Source organism: Lacerta agilis, chromosome 4 (assembly GCF_009819535.1).
Source record: "Lacerta agilis isolate rLacAgi1 chromosome 4, rLacAgi1.pri, whole genome shotgun sequence".
Taxonomy (NCBI): domain Eukaryota; kingdom Metazoa; phylum Chordata; class Lepidosauria; order Squamata; family Lacertidae; genus Lacerta; species Lacerta agilis.
Genome location: NC_046315.1, coordinates 76,179,059 through 76,201,342, shown reverse-complemented (window position 1 = coordinate 76,201,342; position 22,284 = coordinate 76,179,059). Strand labels below are relative to the sequence as shown.

At 41.9% G+C, this 22,284-nt stretch overlaps 1 protein-coding gene across 1 annotated transcript in view; it reads left to right on the top strand.

The window, feature by feature from the left end:
* The window catches only part of TMEM255B (transmembrane protein 255B), a 41,712-nt gene that overhangs the window by 5,143 nt on the left and 14,285 nt on the right, over nt 1-22,284 (top strand). The window contains 3 exon segments of the mRNA XM_033147706.1: nt 4,516-4,658; nt 5,596-5,658; nt 16,024-16,113. Coding sequence (XP_033003597.1) covers nt 4,516-4,658; nt 5,596-5,658; nt 16,024-16,113 — 296 coding nt within the window.

The window sequence follows — 22,284 nt, the reverse complement described above, 5'->3', positions numbered from 1 at the left end:
AAGACTGCTGCTCAGAGAGATTTTCATTAAAACTTTGAAATAAAGACAAATGAGGATTCTGTTACCTTAACCAGTCATTAAATTATTTATTGGAGAAGTAATTGATACCAAAGCAATGGAGTCAACATTAATACTGTATTACTGTAGCTAAATTATTGAGAACATAAAATCAGGGTTTCTCTCCCCTCTTCTCTTAAATTCAACGAGCTAAGGATCTGCATATATAATATACACAACCAGGTTCTACCACATAAATTCATAATAGCCTGTCTTGGGGTTTGCAGTAGAACCTATTTATTAGTTTCTCTGTGTGCTGGACAAATCAAATATTTTTTTCAGAGGAAGCAATTGCGAAAAGCATATTGTGGACTATGCACGTTAAGGCATAACATATAGTATGAGGATGCACCATTCTTTAAATTAACCTGTACAACTTGCCCCCCCCCCCCCGCCGCCGCCCCATGGACAAATACAATTCTTCAAATGTTGGTGTTGCTACCAAACGTTTGGATACTGAATGTTTTGTTACTAATAATATTCTCTGTGTGTACGTATTCTTTCTTATAAAAGCTGGTTCACCGTGTTACCGGTGATTAAATGTTCAGAACATTTTTTTTGTAACACCATGCAATTTAGAAAGCTGTAAAGTCTTACACTCAAGTGGAATAATCTTTACTTATCTAAGTAATACCCACTTTCTGTAACTCACTGTGCATGGCGTTTGTATATACAGTGGTGCCTCGCAAGACGAAATTAATTCGTTCCGCGAGTCGTTTCGTATTGCGAAAAATTTGTCTTGTGAAGCACTGTTTCCCATAGGAATGCATTGAAATTTAATTCCCATAGGAATGCATTGAAATTTTCGTCTTGCGAAGCACGACCATAGAAAAATTCATCTTGCAAGTCACCTAAAAAATCGCAAAACCCTTTCGTCTAGCGAGTTTTTCATTGTGCGAGACATTCATCTTGCGAGGTACCACTGTACTAGGGAGTCCAGTCTTATGCATGCTTACTCAGATGTGAGTTTCACTGTATTCAGTGGGGCTTAGTATAAGGTGAATGATATAGGATTGCACCCATTGTTGTTCAGATATCACAATGCCCTAGACAGCATTGTAGGCTTGGTTTTGAACCCTTTACATCTGTTGGTATGAAGGAACTCCTCATTTTCAAGAGGTTGAAATGCGACAAAAAACAAGACAGCAATACAATTAGAAACCATACATTGTAGAGCATCTGTCACAGAATACTACAGGCATCTAGCACAACATACAACAGACGGGGGGACAGGACATTAAGTAGTTGGCCAAGACCCTCAGCAACCTCTGTACTAAATAATTTCCTAAGGCAGTAAATGACATGAGAAATTCCACTTTTTGTTGAATGAGTACTTTAGCTATTCAGTTTCCTTCCTCTAGGCTGGGCTATGAAACAGGCCAGGTAGTCAGCTATACCTGCTGAAATTTTCCACTTCTCCACAACTATTTGCAGGAGCCCTATCCCCCTTTCCATCTAGAAACCATAATTTGGCAAGGGGTGGGTGCTCTCTAATAGGACAATCCTATGCAATTTAAATAACTCTTGTTGTGTTCAGTGGGGTTTACTCACCGCAGGTAAGTGCACATGGGATTGCAGCCCTAATCTCTCTTCTCCCTTCCCATGGATACGTCAAATTAATACTTGAGGTGTGGTCAAACACTCCTGAGACAAGGAACTTGTATTGCACAGCACAACAGTTAAGATGGGACAGAACTGTTTACTGATAGAAATTGCACAACTGTAATGAGAAAGGAGAACAATCCCAAAATGTGTATTGCATAACATGGAAACTGAACCACGATGAACACACTATGTTGGCCAGAGTGTTCTAAGGTGTCATTATCTGACTTACAATAAACTAATCAATGCTCAAATCAGTAGTTGTGGAGGCAAAATTATTTGCCTTCTAAATTTGTGATACGGCGACTTTCAGTGTGCTATCCAAGTGCTACTATTACCTTCCCAATCAAAGTAGCCAAGCAAAATTTACAAGTTCACTGTAATGGGTCAAGAACTCATTTTTCCTGAGGTTTTCTTGATTTATCATAGAGCTGAAGATGCCTTAGAAATGTTGCCAGTAGTAACTTAAGTAGCAAATTATGAACATTACAGGGTTGCGATGATAGGCAAGTTTGTGAGTTCCGGGTGGGTGGCTACTCTTTTAAGGTGAGTGGGTAGTAATGCTTCTATGAAGAATAATAAACACATGCATCTATCCTACTCTTTGCAAAAGAAAATGCACAAATCTTTTTTTTTTTTTTAAAGCAAACTGATTCAAGTTGATGATAACATGCGCTTTAGCCTGCAGGAATTCACCACAACTATCTTTCTCTGGACATGCTGAAAACATGCAGAACAATTGTTTTACAGTAGAATCCATCATATTGAGTTTTGTGGGGTTTATTGGAGGGGATTGCAGCTTGAATTTCCTTGCTCGGGGTGTTGGAGATGATTTCAAGGCAACTTTGCCACAGAACATTAACTTCTGTCATTTCAGATGCCTGAGTGACTTTTGAAATCCAGCGTCCCACTTTTGTACCTTTCACTCACATTTAGTCATGGCGGGTTTGGTAGATGCTTAGATTTCTGCTGATGTAAATCCAGTGGGTGTTTTATTTAAAAACATCTCTTCAGTAAATCCAATAGAACTTATACTAAAACTTATTTCTTAGACCTTACAAATATACTTTTTCTCTAAGTAGGCAGTGTATAGGGACTTGTGCATTATAAAATACTGTAAGCCTGGATGTAAAATACTGTAATACTGGACCTTAACCAAATATGAATGTAGTGGTTTCTAGAAGCATATTGAATCTGGAGAGATGGCAGCAGGAGGAAGAGACTCCTCCTGTTTTCTGGTGTGGTTCTTCTTTCCTTAGTACACTCTTCTCTTGTGTGTGAAGGATTACAAATTCAAAGCACTAGCCTGGACCTTTAAAATGCCTGACACTTGGAGTTATGCTTCAGTTCTGCTGGTCCTTTGAACAGAAATGTCATTCCTTTTTAATAGTATCATCCATTGAAATCCCTGTGCTAGAGAAGGAGACGAGGAGAGAGGATACGAGATACCAAAGAGACCTTTTTCTGATTACTCTTGAATCATGGCTGCTCTTGTGTGTAGTTTGTCTTTCTAGAGAGCCTAACTAAATGTTCCATGCAGATGCAGGCAATAAAATCCTAATGGTCAATTCAAACAGGGGGGGAAAAGAGGAGAGGAAAGTGAAGATAATTTGTAGAGGGGGCAAGCAGCTGGGAAGACAAAATGCTTTAGCCTAGCGCCCTTTCCTATGCCTTCTGATTCTCTTCTGCAGATCACTCTCCCCAGCTGCTCCCCCTCCCCAGTTACAAATGCTTGGGTGGATTGGTGGAAGTGAGATCATCAGTATTCCCAAAGCAGCATCAGGCTGGGGCTGAGCCAGCCTGGGATCTGTTGGATCCTGAGGTGGGTTTGGAGCCTGCTCCAGGCTGGTGCAGCAATTTGTCTCCCTCCCCTTACACCCACTTCCCTAAGTGGTTTACAAAAGCATGCACAAATAAATCTTAATAAAAGTTTAAGCACAGAATAGCTGTCCTGCCACCCATGTTGAAATAAGCTTTAGTTGTCAATCCAGTTATCTTATGTACACAGAATCATAAAATTGTAGAGTTGGAAGGGACCCCGATGGTCATCTGGTTCAGCCCCCTGCAACGCAGAAATCTCAGCTAAAGCATCCATGACAGATGGCCATCCAACCTCTGCTTAAAAACCTCCAAGGAAGGAGAGTCCACAAGCTCCTGAGGGAGTCCATTCAACTGTCAAACAGCTCTTACTGTCAGAAAGTTTTTCCTGATGTTTAATCGGAATCTCCTTTCCTGTATCTTGAAGCCCTTAGCTTGAGTCCTGCCTTCCAGAGCAGGAGAAAACAAGCTTGCTCCATCTTCCATTTGAAAGCCCTTGATATATTTAAAGATAACTATCATATCTCCTCTCAGTCTCCTCTTTTCTAGGCTAAACATACCCAGCTCCTTCAGCCGTTCCTCATAAGGCTTGGTTTCCAGACACTTGTTCATCTTGGTAGCCCTCCTCTGCACAAGTTCCACCTTGTCAACACCCTTCCTAAATTTGTGGTGCCCAGAATTGGAGACAGTATTCCAGGAGTGGTCTGGCAAAGGCAGGATAGAGTGGTACTATTTCTTCCCTTGTTCTGGACACTGTACTTCTGTTGATGCATGGAATGGGGGAGGGGGTGCCACCTAGCCCTTTGGATCAGGCAGCAAAATGGCTTGAGCTGTCCCTGTTCGAAACTCACTGGAAAGCCTTAGGCAAGCTGCTGTTTCTCAGCCTACGTGACAGGGTTGGTTATAAGGTTAATTCACCATTTTTAGTTTCTTTGTGGGAGAGTAGGATACAGGTGTAGCTCATTGCTGCCGCCTTGGGATTTGTGCATATATACTGTGGTGCTTATAATAACATTCCCCTCCCCCCTCGCTCCACAGGGCACTTTGCAAAAAGGAAGAAAACTTCACTGTGGTTCACAATCGCCCTCTTGATAGTGTCTGTTTTCATACTGACCATAGGCCTTGCAGCGACCACCAGAACAGAAAATGTAACTGTGGGCGGTTATTATCCAGGAATAATCGTAAGTAGGAATTATATTTTAGGCTTTCAAGTATTTACAATGTTGTGTGCCATGCAATGAAGTAACTATTGTACAGAATTATCTGCTCAACAAAGCTTTTTTGTGGAATTTGACAGCTCAAGCAATGTTAGCATGATTGTGTGTGTACATATGTTTGTGTGTGTATGTGTGAAAGTGAAGTCAAGCAAGCCAGCACATCCTGAGTAGATTAGAACAAGATACTGGTAGATGGATACAGGGCTCCACTGCAAGTATTGTTAGGAATATTAATAACCCATCTATCTTCAGTTCTGAATCTCTGTCATGAGTAATATTTCATGGAGAGAGCTGCCTAAATGTCCATTATTTCCTACTGTGTTTCACATACATAGATGCATGTTGCACAGACTTGGGGAATACAGAACGAGCTCAGATTGATATATATATATGTGTTGGAAGATAAGGTCTCAAGTGCAGCAGCACGTAAAATGCTAAAATCCAAAATGCAAGGTAGGAACAACCATACTTGTGAGAAATTTTAATCAGGAAGTAAATTCTGTATTCCTACCTCATTTTCCACAGTTTCCAGAATTTTAGGTATTTTATTTACAGTAATTAGTAAATGTTTCTTTCTTCCTATATAGTTTATATATTAATAGCTGCAGTTGCCATAAGCCTTCAACCTGTACATACTGCTCAGTTGCTTGGAGCAACTCTAAAACAAGATAGAATCCCAGGCTATTTGTGATCTTGATATGATTTTAAACATTGTATTTTTAATCCTGTAATGTGCAATCTTTAACCACATTTAAGATGCTGGACCGGGTTCACACATAGTGATAGCATAGTTTAATAAATGAATGTTAAACAAACCATGGTTTAACATGGTGTGCAAACCAGGACACTATCCTATATGCACAGCTAAGTTGACCTGTTGTTTCTTTGTTCTTTGCCGCAGCTTGGTTTTGGGTCCTTCCTAGGGATTATCGGTATCCATCTTGTAGAGAACCGGAAGCAAATGGTAAGCACGTAATATATTTAAATGTTGTTTTTAAAAATCTGTAAGATTAAAAATGTTATTGCAGACCTCAGACATTTCATTTTCCATGTATCCTTCAACAGTCAAGTGGTCAGTTGCCCTGTTGTGTTTCAACTCTCTCCTCTCCTGCTTTTCAACTTTTAAAAAAACATTAAAAAGTTTATCCTACATAGCCATCAAGGTCCAATTTATCCCTATTGAAATGAATACAAAAGTGAGACGACCAAAGCCTAAGCTAACTGGTGTCCATTACAGTGGTACCCCGCAAGACGAATGCCTCGCTAGACGAAAAACTCGCAAAACGAAAGGGTTTTGCGAGTTTTTAGTTGACTCGCAAGACGAATTCGTCTATGCCTGTTTTTCGCAAGACGAATTCGTCTGGCGAGGTACCACTGTAAGCTGGCTTACCTTTTCGCTCTGGTCGGGAGGGGTGATGTCCGCGTCCGCCATTTTGGATCGACTGTGCATGCGCAGTCGATCCAAAATGGCAGACGCGGACAACATCCCTCCCGACCGCAGCGAAAAGGTAAGCTCCGCTGCCGGTCGGGAGGGGGCCGTGGGATCGTGCCCAATGTCGGGCATCATCCCACGGCCCTCTCCCTCCTTCCCGGAGCCCCGCCGCTGCGTTTTAAGACTGCAACAATCGTTGCAGTCTTAAAACTCGGCGGCGCGGAGCTCCGGTGCCAGTCGGGAGGGGGCCGTGGGATCGTGCCCAATGTCGGGCATCATCCCACGGCCCTCTCCCTCCCTCCCGGAGCCGCGGAGCTGCGTTTTAAGACTGCAGCGATCGCTGCAGTCTTAAAACACAGCACCGCGGAGCTCCGGTGCCGGTCGGGAGGGGGCCGTGGCATCATGCCCGATGTCGGGCATGATGCCACGGCCCCCTCCCTCCCTCCCGGAGCCGCGGAGCTGCGTTTTAAGACTGCAGCGATCGCTGCAGTCTTAAAACACAGCACCGCGGAGCTCCGGTGCCGGTCGGGAGGGGGCCGTGGCATCATGCCCGATGTCGGGCATCATCCCACGGCCCTCTCCCTCCCTCCGCGAGCCGTGGAGCTGCGTTTTAAGACTGCAGCGATCGCTGCAGTCTTAAAACACAGCACCGCGGAGCTCCGGTGCCGGTCGGGAGGGGGCCGTGGCATCATGCCCGATGTCGGGCATCATCCCACGGCCCTCTCCCTCCTTCCCGGAGCCCCGCCGCTGCGTTTTAAGACTGCAACGATCGTTGCAGTCTTAAAACTCGGCGGCGCGGAGCTCCGGTGCCAGTCGGGAGGGGGCCGTGGGATCGTGCCCAATGTCGGGCATCATCCCACGGCCCTCTCCCTCCCTCCCGGAGCCGCGGAGCTGCGTTTTAAGACTGCAGCGATCGCTGCAGTCTTAAAACACAGCACCGCGGAGCTCCGGTGCCGGTCGGGAGGGGGCCGTGGCATCATGCCCGATGTCGGGCATCATCCCACGGCCCTCTCCCTCCCTCCGCGAGCCGTGGAGCTGCGTTTTAAGACTGCAGCGATCGCTGCAGTCTTAAAACACAGCACCGCGGAGCTCCGGTGCCGGTCGGGAGGGGGCCGTGGCATCATGCCCAATGTCGGGCATCATCCCACGGCCCCCTCCCTCCCTCCCGAAGCCGCGGAGCTGCGTTTTAAGACTGAGGCGAGCGAACAGCAGCGCTGCTGTTCGCTCACTGCAGTCTTAAAACGTGGCTTGGCTTGGCTCCGGTGCCGGTCGGGAGGGGCCCCCGGACTTTTTTCCCCATAGGAACGCATTAATTAAATTTTAATGCGTTCCTATGGGAAAAGGTGCCTCGCAAGACGAAATTTCCGCAAGACGAAGAGTCTTGCGGAACGAATTAATTTCGTCTTGCGAGGCACCACTGTATATCTTCAGAAACTTCTTAAAAGTAAGGTGCAGAAAATAACTTAGCATTTCCGATGAATCATAAAGTCCACTTCCGGAACACCAGGGTAGATTTTTTTCTGTGTTTGTGTGTTTTTAATGCAGTACGTTCCCCCCTACTCCAGGGCTGCTGCTAATAATAATTATTATAACAACAACAACAACAACAAAACACACACACACACCACTGCAGGGATTTGTTGCACCCCAGGAGTAAATTTCTTCTCCAAGCTGGCTTTATTTTGATGATGATGATGATAATGGTGATGGTGATAATTAATTAATTGATTACTTATACCCCGCCCATCTGGCCGGGCCTCCCCAGCCACTCTGTGCGGCTTCCAACAGGATATTAAAAACACAATAAAACATCAAGTATTAAAAACTTCCCTAAACAGGGCTGCCTTCAGATGTTTTCTGAAAGTCGGATAGTTGTTTATTTCATTTCTGGTAGGAGGGCAGGCACCACTACCAAGAAGGCCCTCTGTAATGTTCTGTTATTAGAAGAAAACTATTAGGCTAAAGGGGTATATGAGACCACCCTTCCATTATTTACCATGAGACCAGCATTTTACCTTGGCATGTTTTGGTTTCTGGTTTGCTTTTTCTCCTGCTGTATTTCCTCCTATAACTGACACCCCAATGCAGATTTCATAGCTGAGGGGTTGTCAGAACTTTGTTTGCCATTAGGAAAACAAATACATATTCTGTACATGCTTTTTTGTGTAAAATAAGAAAACGTTAACCATTGTGTATCTCAGCAACTTTTATGTTACTATTCTTTTGTCATGGGATACTAATGCAGTTTAATAAATTAAACTGTTTATATTTTGAAATCAAATCATCCCCACCCCAGATAAATCTTCAAAGGGCTCAGCTGGACTCTGACAGCAGATTGCAACTCTGAAAACAAGTGGTTTTGGGGGGTTAAAAAGCTTACCAAATTCGCAACAGGTAGGTAGCCGTCTTGGTCTGCCATAGTCAAAACAAAATAAAAAATAAAAATAAAAATTCCTTCCAGTAGCACCTTAGAGGCCAACTAAGTTCGCAACGTTACCTTCTCCAAACAATGAGGCGTAAATCCTGCAGTGCTTTTGTTATGTGTTATATATATATATATATATATATATATATATATATATATATATATATATATATATGATATCCAGAAAAGGTTTAAATTAATCAGAACTGCAAAAACCAAGTCATTGATTTTGTCAGCCTGCCTTCAGCCGTGCCTCACCTAATTATGATTTTAAAAGCCTACTCTTCATTCTGAGCTTGAGTAGTATTTCAAATGATGCCCGAGTATATATATTTTTTAAGAAGCATATCTGTGGAGAGTCATGAGCTCAGTATATGCACCTCTCGGAACTGGGAGAATATCTACAGAGGATGCTGCTGCCCTAAGTTCTCCATCAGCTTCAACCACACACAGCCCTTGTAGAGAGATTAGTAAATCATTGTGCCTGCCTGCTCACACATTCTTTAAAAGGTTAGCTCTTGCACGCAGAGAGCTACAAAGCCACCTTAGCAATGCATATACATGGCAATCAACTTGCACACTCTCGCTTAAAATTCATACTCCATAGAATGCAGACCTGGGAATAGTTGCCTAGACACTAAACTGGTGTTTGTGGCTATTTGGAGCCATAGTTTTGACAATAAAGAGTTAGCTATCTGCTGTTTGCATTGCTTTGGCTTGGGAACACCCTTCACAATATAGGTCAGCAAAATTAATTAATATTATTATTGTTAACAACACATGAGACATGATTAGGGCAGTTAAAGTCTTCTGCTCTCCAACTCCAAGTAGCTCAGCCTGCATTTTTCCTTCCTTTCAGCGGCATTTTCTGCTGAAATAGCAATACTCTGAACTACAGCCATGATGACCTCTGACAATGGAACTGGCAGGCAGGAGCAGGATGTTACACTCTCCTGCTGCTGTTGTATAGTGGGGTCTTAAGATGACGCTATTAGTTAAAATAGACTGGCTGTTTTAAAAAGTGAATAAGCGCCCATTATGATAGACTCCCAAATTACGTCAATTAAAAAAAATGCCTGCAATTGATAGCACCTTTGGGGGTTGGGATAGGGCTGGATTAACCACTAAGCAAAATAATCACATGCTTAGGGCTTCAAGGGAAGGGAGGGGCACCACAGAAACTTTGCATTGCCAGATTTACCAATGAACCAGCAACTCCACTTTTCAGTTTACAAATTCTGAGATAAAATCCGTGTATATTAATTAAAGCATGAAAGCACAAGATTCAGCTGTAAGCTAGTAGTTAGATTGTTCATATCATGGAATAAAGCGGAAGTATATGAAAATAAGCATCGTTTTCCATCTCACTGTAGGTTTTCTTTCATTTTGAAAAATAGATTTTCATTTTATGGCTTATTATTGTGTGTGTGTGTGTGTGTATGGGGGAACAGAAATATACTCGAAGTCAAGTATGAATTTCATGCTCTTTATTCAGCTCATAGTAGTAATGAATGAATTTTTCCCCAAAACACCTGTTATATGTTCATTATATACACAATGGGCCCCGTGTGATTGGCTAATTCCGGGCTACTCCTGTAGGCCAATCAGGTTGCGGATTCACTTCCTCCAGAAGCCTGATTGGCTGCTCCTGCAGGCCAATGAGGTTGCTGATTTACTTCATCCAGGAGCCTGATTGGCTGCTCTTGCAGGCCAATCAGGTAGCTGAATCACTTCCACCTGGAGCTGGATTGGGTGACTCCTGCGGACCAATCAGACTGCTGCATTCTGGATCCTATTGTTCTAGGATTCAGCTCAGTACATAACAGGAACCAAAATTGTAAGTGCATAGGGCCTCTAAAGCAGAGCTGTCAACCTTCCTTTTTTCGCATTGGGAAACGGCCATAGCTGTCAAATTCCCCCTTTTTTTTGCAATGGGAAATGGCGCTGGAATAAGGGAATTTCCCGCAAAAAAGGGAAAGTTGACAGCTATGCTCTAAAGGTCCTGGGGGCAAAAAGACCACCACCTGGTCCATGTGTTAAGACAGGCAGGGGAACATGTTTTCTAACTTCGACATTCCCAGTTGCTGGCTTTCAGGAAACAGACAGCTGCTACAGCATAGTGGTTATGTGCCTCATCCCCTGGCTTGAAGGCCAGTTAGTGCCTACACCCTCTGAAGCAGTGGTGGACTTTGGGCCCTCAAATTTCAGCAGCGCCCTGTGCGATGCTAAAATTCAGCTTCCTGCTTATTGCACTCTGTTCTGCGGTATTGTTGTGGCTGCACCAGTTGCCTGAAACCACCTCTGATGTGAAGTTGCCTTTCTTATTGTTCTGACATGACTGCCCTTGAGCCTTCTGGCATTGCTTTGCCTATTCTGGACCCCTCCTTCCCTTTTGCCTTACAACAGCTGCTCTGAGAACCATGTGCTTTCTACTTCCTTTATTCTCTCTCCTCCTTCTCTTCCCCCGGATTAGCCCACAAGTGTGTGACTGGGCAGAGCTCCCTGAGCATAAACGTGTTGCTTTCTTAACTTGCATATTATCATATTTACTCGAATCTAATGCTCACTTTTTTGGGGGCCAAATTACGTCACGAAAATTAAGGTCCGGTGGCACATTATACTCGATGGCGCATTTACATTCGCCAGCAAATACTTTTTTTTGGTTTCGAGGTTCTGTAAATTGAGGTGTGCATTTGATTCGATGACACATTAGACTCCAGTAAATGCACCTGGCTTAAACACCTGGCCTCATTTGTACCTCTCAAATGTCTTGTATTTGATTCATGACTCACTTTTTTTTTTTAAGTTGGTCTTGCTTGTCCTCACTGAGTCTGCAAATGAATACCTGCTCTTATTTTCAAGATACACTGTAAGAGGTTTGCCTATGGAGACACTTGTTGGAATGTGAACCTGTTGCACAGTTAACAGTCTTGAATATGGCCACAGACATTTATTATTAGGATTTGTGTTCCCTTTGGTTAGATTATGACCACGGATTTGTACTCCAGTTCAATGAACCGACCCCTTTACTTACATAGCCTTTAAGGCATTACTGCAATTTATTTATTTAAAAATATTTCTGTCCTGCCTTTACTGCTACTTTTAAATTGTTTAAAACCAACCAACACCCCCCAATAAAGCAATAGTTTATTGCTTTCAAAACATTTCTGCAACATATCAAATTTGCTGAAACACCAAAACATTGCTGAAACACAAACATACAGTGGTATCTCAGAAGTCGAATGGAATCTGTTCCGGAAGTCCATTCGACTTCCAAAACGTTTGGAAACCAATGCGCAGTTTCCGATTGGCTGTAGGAAGTTCCAGCAGCCAATTGGAAGCCGTCGAAGTTTTGTCGGACGTTCAGGTTCTAAAGAACATTCGCAAACCGGTGTTTGGGAGCCAAAACATTCGACTTGCAAGGTGTTCAGGATCCAAGGTATGACTGTATTTTAAAAGAGTAAACAATAGAATTTATCAACTTTGCTTTTCCTTTTTAACTGCCAAAGGCCTGTGCAAAGAGCAGCAGGCGATACCCCTGCCTGAAGCCCTGGTGAGTGCTTGCCAGTCAGAGTAAACATTGCTGGGCTAAACAGATGAGCCTTCTAACCTTTCTGGAAGGGCACCTTGGAGGAACACGGACAGACCTCTTTAGGAATGCTGTTCTAAAGCTTTTGAGCTTCGATGCAGAAGGGACTGCTCTTTCCGACAGCAGTTTACAGTACAGTCCTAACCATGCTAGACAGTCAGTGTGATGTAGTGATTAGTGTGTTGGACTAGTACCTGGGAGTCCTGAGTTCGAATCCCCACTCAGCCACGAAGCTTGTTGGGTAACCTTGGGCCAGTCACGGTCTCTCAGCTTAACTTACCTCACAGGGTGGGTTGTGAGGATAAAATGGAGAGGGACAAGAACCTCCTATATACCACCTTGAGATCCTTTGAGGAATGGTGGGATAAATATAACAAATTAAGTGTCTACTCAGTAGTAAGTCCTATTGAATGCAATGGGGCTAACTCCAAAGTAAGTGGGGGTTAGGTTTGTAGTCTCTCATAAGGGGAGGGCATTTGGCTGCTGTGGTCAAGGGTTAGGCCTCACCTCCACAATGTTATCATACCCTACCCATGAATCTGACTCTTCTTCACCTGCCTAGAGTTCAAGTCATACATTACCAAAAGTCTATGAAAGGTTTGCTTATGTGATAAGGTTTATTTGAAGAGACCAGGTTAGTTCTGGGGGGATTTGTGACTCCTATCCTGATTTCCCTGATCCTGAGAGCAGAGGAAAATCACCTCATCTTTCTTTTGTGTACATTGTAAGACGAATACATGGCAGAACTGTCGAACAGGTTTCATGTACCATCTCCATCCATAACACACCAAAAATTGTGACATTTGTTACTATGGCAACTAAACAGCAAAATAGATTTAATATCCTGGTAAAAGGGTATTCACTGATTGAAATTCATTACATTCTGCCTGAGCGGTTGCTGTTGGTATTGAGGCACCTGTATTGTCAGCTAGTGACAGGGTGGTGAAACAGGATCAATAATCATCCTGTGGATACTATGGCATTTCTTCCATTTAGCAAACTCCCCATCCCCATTCACAACTGTGCTGAAATGTGGACTCCACTTCTGCAGTATTTTTTTTTTAAAAACCCAAAACAAAACACGAGTTCTTGCAAGGGTGCTCAGTCCTCGGTCATTAAGGCATCTTATCGCTGCAGTAAGCAGCAAGCCTCACAATTTATGCCCTGTCAACCTATTCTTTCCAAAGGTCGGTGCCTCAGTAATAGCGCTGCTGTAATTGAGACGACACTCGAGGACTGTCACACTAGAGGAGATATGATTATGTCATGGGTACTGAGTGTTCATTATTCATTCATGTCTATTCTAGCTGTCACACTGGCTACAATTACAATGGCTCTCTAATGAGAAAAGGGTTTTGTAGCTACCCAACTATAGAATCTCTTCTTAGGGGGAGGGGGGGAAGCTATTCATAAAGATCTCTTAATGAATTTCTCTTTAAAGTCCTTGAAGCATCCCCTTGTTCACATGGTCACCAGAACGGGTAAAGGATTATTTCCTTTCCGCCATTCAAAACAACGCTAAAAGAGCAAAGTGCTATAGTTTATCATTACATATAGTCAGGTGGTGAAGGTGCCAAAACAGACAAAAATTAAGATGACCATACATTGGAAATGGTGAGGATGGGGGAATCAGTGTGCCTTTTGCCTATGACTAAACAATTTTGATTTTACAAACAAAGCAGAATCATTGATTGTTGTTGTTTATAGTCGATTAGTCGTGTCCGACTCTTCGTGACCTCATGGACCAGAGCACGCCAGGCACTCTTGTCTTCTACTGCCTCCCACAGTTTGTTCAAACTCATGTTGGTAGCTTCAAGAACACTGTCCAGCTATCTCGTCCTCTGTTGTCCCCTTCTCCTTGTGCCCTCAATCTTACCCAACATCAGAGTTGTTTTTTTCCAGGGAGTCTTCTCTTCTCATGAGGTGGCCAAAGTATTTGAGCCCCAGCTTCAGGATCTGTCCTTCCAGTGAGCACTCAGGGCTGATTTCTTTAAGGATGGATAAGTTTGATCTTCTTGCAGTCCATGGGACTCTCAAGAGTCTCCTCCAGCACCACAATTCAAAAGCATCAATTCTCTGGTGATCAGCCATCTTTGTGGTCCAGCTGTCACTTCCATACATCACCACTGGGAAAACCATAGCTTTAACTATACGGACCTTTGTTAGCAAGGTGATGTCTCTGCTTTTTGAGATGCTGTCTAGGTTTGTCATTGCTTTCCTCCCAAGAAGCAGGCGTCTTTTAATTTTGTGACTGCTGTGACCATTTGCAGTGATCATGGAGCCCAAGAAGGTAAAATCTGTCACTGCCTCCACTTCTCCCCTTCTGTTTGCCAGGAGGTGATGGGACCAGTGGCCATGATAAAGCTGAGGAAGTGGCACATCTCTTGGGCTTTGGCTGCCAAATGGTCTCTCCTTTTCCCACTCACACTTCCATTGTAATGCTTTATTTCTCCCATGGGCTCATTCCTGTATGGTATATGATGAATGTTTTGAGCTGCAGCACTTAATAATAAATACAGGGGTTTTTCATTATAGATGTACAGTACTTATCAATAACAAGTGAGAGTTTGGCTATGCAAAGCAGTAATAGAACTGCTTGAGGATTTATTATTATTATTATTCAGTATCATAAGTAGCGATAAGGTTAGGAAAAGATAAGCTTAGCAATGAAGGTGAGTTTATGAATAGAGAAGCGTATCATTTGATAACTATGATCATTGCAAAGTGATGTGGTAAAATAGGCTATGCCACTTCTGGCTTGCATGTGGGATGTGGCACTTTTTAAACTAAAACAAAACAAAACAAAGCTACTTGCAAGTAACATACACATTGCTGAGAGAGCATCTGCTTCAGCTAGTTTGCTGCTGTGATTGTTTTCTTATTTGTAGGGACATTTTTAGGTGGGAAAGTGTTACAAGACTGGTCCTCTACCTGCAGCCTGAAATAGTTCAGTCTGCCTTACCTCCTTGTAGTCTATTACTTCATTTCCACCTCATGCGTGCATTCTCAGCTAATTAGTTCTTAGCTAATTGTGTGAAATGGCCCCTGGAGCAGGCATAGGCAAACTTGGCCCTCCAGATGTTTTGAGACTACAATTCCCATCATCCCTGACCACTGGTCCTGTTAGCTAGGGATGATGGGAGTTGTAGTCCCAAAACATCTGGAGGGCCGAGTTTGCCTATGCCTGCCCTAGAGCTACTATGGGAGTTAACATTCTGTTCTCACAGTAGCTGTATGAGGTAGGTCCTTACTGTTCCCATTTTATAGAATGGGCAGTTGCAGCTGAAGAATCCACCCAGGATCATTCCCACAATAGAAGTCTCCCAGGCGCACCTACAACAAATTTATCCTATTAAATGTTTTAAATACCCTGGTGCATTGGTGTGGTACAGGAAAAGGTTGCTAGCCATTTTGAAATACTGAATGGCCTGTTTACTATTTATTGGCACAGACCATTTACAGATTTAAATGATTCCCTGATACGTATCTCTGTGGTGTTTGCTTAGCAATCCACAGGCTTTATTTATTTATTTTTATTACTTTTAAAAATTTATTTTAAAACATTCATAGACCACTTAAACATCAAAATGTGTCAGACTGGTGTACAAGTGAACGAAGGGCACCCGAGGCCAACAGCCATCAATAAAACAGCATTAACTATAAAAATACTGTAGTATTATTAGTTTTATATATAGCATGGTTTGAAGAGATATTCTGACATGTTGGATTAAATGCCTGTTCAAAAACATTTGGAGCTTCCTAGAGAGTCAGCTTCTCTTCCTCTGTTCTGCCACACTGTGCAAGTTGGATGACCAAGTGTTTCATAATCAGGTTTCAGTAACTATGAATATATAATAATCTAAGTCCACTTTTCTCTTTCTAGTTGATAGCATCCATTGTGTTCATCAGCTTTGGAGTGGTAGCAGCTTTCTGTTGTGCAATCGTTGACGGTGTGTTTGCAGCACGACATATAGTAAGTATGCCTTTTTGATATTGCTCTCTCCCCTGGTTAGTTTATGCTTCGTGCCTACTAAGCTGTTTCTGGTTGTGGTGAAAATCTAGTGATCCACTTCAGGGTTCAGCATGTGAGGGGTGTATTTGGACTGTTAGCAGTTATGCAGAACACACGTCCACGTGTTCAGTGTGGTTCGCATGTTAGGGTCGTTAGGAAAGGGACTGAAAACAAAACTGCCTATATGATAGTGCTTGCTTTGCAATTTTCTGGTGCAGCAACACTGCCTATGGTTATGCGCACCACATCTCAAAAAGGATATTGTATAAGTGGGAAACACTAAGGGACTGGAGCAACTCCCCTATGAGAAAAACTTACAACACATGGGTGTTTTTTTAGTTTGGAAAAATGGTGTGTAAGGGCATTTGGGGGACATGACAGGTGTATATATAAGGCCACAATCCTGGCCCTATGTTAAGGGCAGCCTTCGAAACTCCCATTGTTCTAGGCACATTTTGCAACAGGGAATTTAATTAGCGTGAGCAGTTTCTGAGCTCTGGGCGCAGTACTGCGCCTAATATTTCAGATTAAAACTGCTGGACGGTTCAGGACAGACAAAATAAATGACTTCAGCATGCAACGCACGAGTGGGAAAATGCCTATTGTGCTCATGTCATGCTTGCTCATGTCATAGGCATTTGGTTGGCTGCTGTGAGAATAGGACGCTGGGGTTTTGGTATAATCCAGCATGGCCCTTCCTGTGTTCTCATTATTTCAGAAATGTGTACAGGGAAGTCAGTACTCTTTCCCGTACAGCAGATAGGGGTCTGAGGCAAAGTGATGTTTGATACCTCGGTAGGTTACTTCCTGAGTTTATGCCAAACCTTGAACTAGCAAAAAAACAGAAAGACAATCACGGGATGCAATGACCAAGGGGAAAAAAGTATCTAATACTCAGCCATGACTAGTCCCTAAAACGAGGGAAAGGTATAATAGTATAATAAAGGGATAAAGAAATAACTCTAAACGAACTGAAAATGGGGTGAGGGTCCCCAACCAACTCAGTGAATTAAGGCAAAATTATGTACTTATTTAAATGAAAAACCTCAAAACTAAAACCCTAACGAGCTGTAAGTAAACAACCATTTAGGTTAGCTAGCCTTCGTTTAAATTACAAGAATATATTTTGGGAGGACTCTCCCCCTACTGCTCGTTAATATTTGGACTTAATCTTAGTAACTTTCTGATTTCCCTCTGAGGAAACTGACGGAGTGTCCAGTGAAATGAGGTAGAGCCGGCAGCTCGTTAGGGTTTTAGTTTTGAGGTTTTTCATTTAAATAAGTACATAATTTTGCCTTAAACCTTGAACTAGAGCAGGCTTTCCCAAACTTGGGTCCCCAGCTATTTTTTGGACTGGTTCTGCTGGTTAGGGATAATGGGAGTTGTAGTCCAAAAACAAACTGGAGACACAAGTTTTAGGAAACCCTGAACTAGAGTCTTCCTGGTTCATAGTCTTGGTCACTTGGCGCTCTGAAACTGTTGGGGGATTTAGTGAATCCGAGGGGGTGAAAGATATATAAAAATTATATATATATATATAAATATAGAGCTGGATGTGAGAAGTTAATTTCAAGGTGTAGAAGTTTCACACACAAATGTTTCCCCCCCTTTTTTGAAAGTTAATGAATATATGGAAATATGGAATAAAATAATGATTATTATACTCACTTCTTGAGGCTCCATAATTCCCCCCCCCAAAAAAAAACCCATGGGCCAATATTGTGAGGAAACCACAGTATGAAAAATATACAGTGACAGGATCGTTTGATAGAATACTACTTGTCAAATAGAACTTAACCCCCTCCCCCTGATCACAGCAAAATATATAATGTGGCATCTTATTTGTGTTTAGATCATGATTTCATTAGAAAAGAGATGGCAATAGGTTATAAGAAATAATGCACAATCTTTTTCACTGTGTGCCTGCTTTCTTAATGCAGATAATTTCTTTATTTCTTTCCTGCTTTTCTTAAAAAGCCATGAGCAAAATAATGAAAGATAGCTATGTTCTGTCTTTCACAAAGTACCTCCAGCTTTTTAAAAAATAAAAAAATAAAGGAGGGGGGAATCCATTGTTTTCAGATGTGAAGATGGCATAAATTTGGCACAAACACTACTGAAGAAAAATATATTTCAGGATATATAGCTCCACATGATTTGCCCCATTCAGAGGAAGGAAAAAACCGCTTCACTTAATAGAAAGCTCTATAGAAAAGCACTTACAAAAATTAGAAGCTGAGGTAAAGGGGGCTTGATTTAAAGTACCCCTGTCTCATGTGAGAAATCGTAATACAGATGTAGTTTGCTTTAATCACATTCATCCCAGCATTTGTATATTCAAAACCACTATTCATCTCCCCCCACTTTTTTTTAAAAGTAGAATGCCTGAATCAACTGAAACAAATAAAGGTGGAAGTAGTTTGTAATTATGTTAGTTGGGGCAGGGGCGGGGGGGGGGGGGCGGGATACGGATATTACAGGAATCCATTATCTGTGAATCATGTTTGTTGGAGATATATTGTTACACAGCAGTAGAGGCTGGCCCTTGCATGTAACTTTATATCCTTGCAAAACAACAAAACAACCTTTTCACCACGCATGTAGAAGACAGTTGCTCCCCCTTGTGATTCTATATCTGGAGTGGGGGGGGCAGTGAGGACAAACTTTCAAGGCATGTCTCTTCACCCAAATACTTAAAAGGGAACGGTGTGGGTTGGGGGGGGTAAGGTATTTATTTTGCAATGCACTTCTCCAACCAAAACATGTCTAAACAAATGTGAATATTAGTGGGGAGGTGTGCATAAAATGTATCTATTAGTGAAAATAACATACAAAATGCATTATATTAGGGACGTTGCCTGGAAAAAAAAGTGCACGTTAGGGCAAGACTGCACAACACAAAATGTATTTTTGAAGAAATTTATACTAAAGTGCTGGTGAACGCTGAGGATTAATTGCAACCTAATGATGGCATGTGAGCAGAATTTAAGACTGGGAAAATGAGAACCTGAGGGAAGTCAGATTTGACAGGTTCATTGATCCCCAGTCAAATTCAGTGTGGTTTGCTTCTGAGTAAGCGTCATAGGATTGCACTGTTAGGTACTTTTCCTTCTGGGATGTGGGTGGCACTGTGGTCTAAACCACTGAGCCTCTCGGGCTTGCTGATCAGAAGACTGGCTGTTTGAATGTGCCCATGACGGAGTGAGCTCCCATTGCTCTGACCCAGCTTCTGCCAACCTAGCAGTTTGAAAGCACACCAATGCAAGTAGATAAATAGGTACCACTGTGATGGGAAGGTAAACAGCATTTCCGTGCTCTCTGGTTTCCGTCACAGTGTTCCGTTGCACCAGAAGCGGTTTAGTCATGGTGGCCACACAACCCAGAAAGCTGTCTGTGGACAAACGCCGGCTCCCTTGGCCTGAAAGTGAGATGAGCGCCTCAACCCCATAGTCGCCGTTGACTGGACTTAACTGTCCAGGGATCCTTTATCTTTACCTTTTACCTTTACTTTTCCTTCATCAAATAGTAATCAGTAATCAAATAGTAATCAGTATGAATTAATTTTTAAGATTCTGGCAAAATCCTGAGTGGGGAGGCCCTTACTAAAAGCTAAACCTCTTTCATTATGGTACCCAGCCAGATGGGCGGGGTACAAATAATAAATTATTATTATCATTATTATTATTATTATTATTATTATTATTATTATTATTATCCTTTTTTAGGAATTTGTGAATTCCATGGTGCCATCTAGTGGCTTTTTTCCTAGAACAGGAGGGCATTTCTGGGAAGAACCTCATCCTGTTCCATAAAAACCACAGTATCATACATAGAACATGGTATAAAATGAATATTTGGGACAGCATGATGCTTGAATCATGTTAATTTTAGTGCCAGTGTGCTTTTGATGCTAAAAATCCCACAGGGCTGATTTTGTTAGTCTGTTGCCTTAGAAACAAACAAAGAATCCTGTGGCCCCACAGAGACTGATAAATTTGTTATGGCACAAATGGTTGTGGACCTCAGGCCATTTCAAATAATCAGAATGGCACCTCTTATTCACACATGCGTACTCTTTCTCCACTTAACCGTATTGGCATATTTTCGGAAAAACCAATGCTACCAGTAAAATTCATTCTATTTATTGGCTCTCTGTAAAAATAGAAGCAATTCTGTTGATAAACGGCAAGGCAGTAGGAAACCGAACTCAAATACCGTAATATGCAATGCCTCCCCACAATTAAATTAGCCAATAGCTTTGAAGGAAAATGTTAGGCCTATTTTTCCTTCTCCATGGTGGTGCAAGATGCAAAATCATAAATAATTACCTTTAATTCATTTCCTGAGTGAGTCATTAACGTAATTGCACAGCTCATATGGTAATTTATTTATAAAAAAATTAAATTAGCATTCATCATTCCGAATGGGAAAGTAACTTTAATTCACTTCTTGGGTTTAGATTTTCTTTGTGTTTAAAGATCTGCGGCCTATTTTATAGCTTTGTTTTATTTTTCTCAAGACCTTTTACATTATTGGTGATGACTAGTTAAAGCAGTGTTTTTCAACCACTGTTCCGCGGCACACTAGTGTGCCGCGAGATGTTGCCTGGTGTGCCGTGGGAAAAATTGAAAAATTCAAGAGAATTACTTTATATATAGTCAATATAGGTACAGAGTTAAAATTTTAACATTTTCTAATGGTGGTGTGCCTCATGATTTTTTTCATGAAACAAGTGTGCCTTTGCCCAAAAAAGGTTGAAAAACACTGAGTTAAAGGGACAAAGAACCTGCAGCTGTCCAAATGTTTTTAAACTACAACTCCCACCAACCCTAGCATAGCTAAGCTCAGGGATAATGGTACTTGTATGCCAACAACATCTGGAAGGCTGTAGGTTCTCCCTTCCTGGTTGAAAGCAAATATCTGGATGTTTTCCTAGAGATGATATGAAATGTATATGCAATTTTCCTGGTATGTATTTATTTTGAAAATGTGTCTCAGGCTATGTGGTTTGCTGTAGCTTTTATGCAATTAATTCATTTCTTCCAAATGGGGCTGTGCCTACAATGCTGTAGCCTGGACCCAGATTCCACTGACCTAAGTGCAAACAGTTTCTCAGTTTGCCAGCAGGACCATTTCAATTAGCAACAAGCAATCAATAACAGGATGGAAAACTGGACTTTTCTCAGGCAATAAGCAGGTTGATACAGTTATAAGGTGTACCTTCCTACTTACTGGAAGTTGCTCATTGGACACAAAGGCTTAAAACTACCGGTACATATTAAGAGTCTTGGTTAAGGCTCTTTTTGCCTAGGGAGACACATTAGAACTTCCCATACAGAAGCACAAGATTGATTGCTGAGGTGTCTAAACACTTTGTTTATTACTCTTACATTTTAATATGGTATTGTGAGTGACACATGTATTGTTCGTGCACTATGTGCTTTTCTGTGAACTTGACAATTGTTTATTTTGCATCAGAAAAATAGTAGCATCCCTTTTTGTGAGGGGTGAAAGAGATTAATATATATTTTTTAGATATGCAAGTAGGAAAAATCCAAGGTCTGAGTGGCGTTAGAATATATCACCATGGCATCACTGTTTGTTTGAAAACTGGCTTGAAAACAGTGCTATGTTTTTCAACCCAGGAACATATGTTCCATGTCATCATAAAATCAAGCTAAGTTGAGTTGGCAGAAGTTACTTCACAAGGACTTTACAGCAAGGTGCTTTATTTTAACGCTATTTGTAGTGATGTTACAAATGTGGATTGGTTTTTTCTTATGCAGTGCCATGACAACAAATGCATAGCAGATAAACAGAGAAAGTGCTTGGCCCAAGAAAAGCTACAGAGAACATGGAAGCATTCATAATTCTTATAAATAAATCTGATCTCCTACCTCTCCTGATTTTTGCAGTAATCACAGTGATCCGCCTGGCTTAGAGCTTCAGCTTACCAGTCTTAGTATTTTATCTCAAAACTGCTGAAGGAGTGTAACTTTCATTTAGACACATGTTTAGAAGTTTCACTATACAGTATAGAGGGGTATCTGCCAGGAGCTACTAGTTTCATAGTCAGAAGCAGAGAGTAAAAATAGAAAAATGCAGATACTGCAAAGGAAAGATGAATTCTCT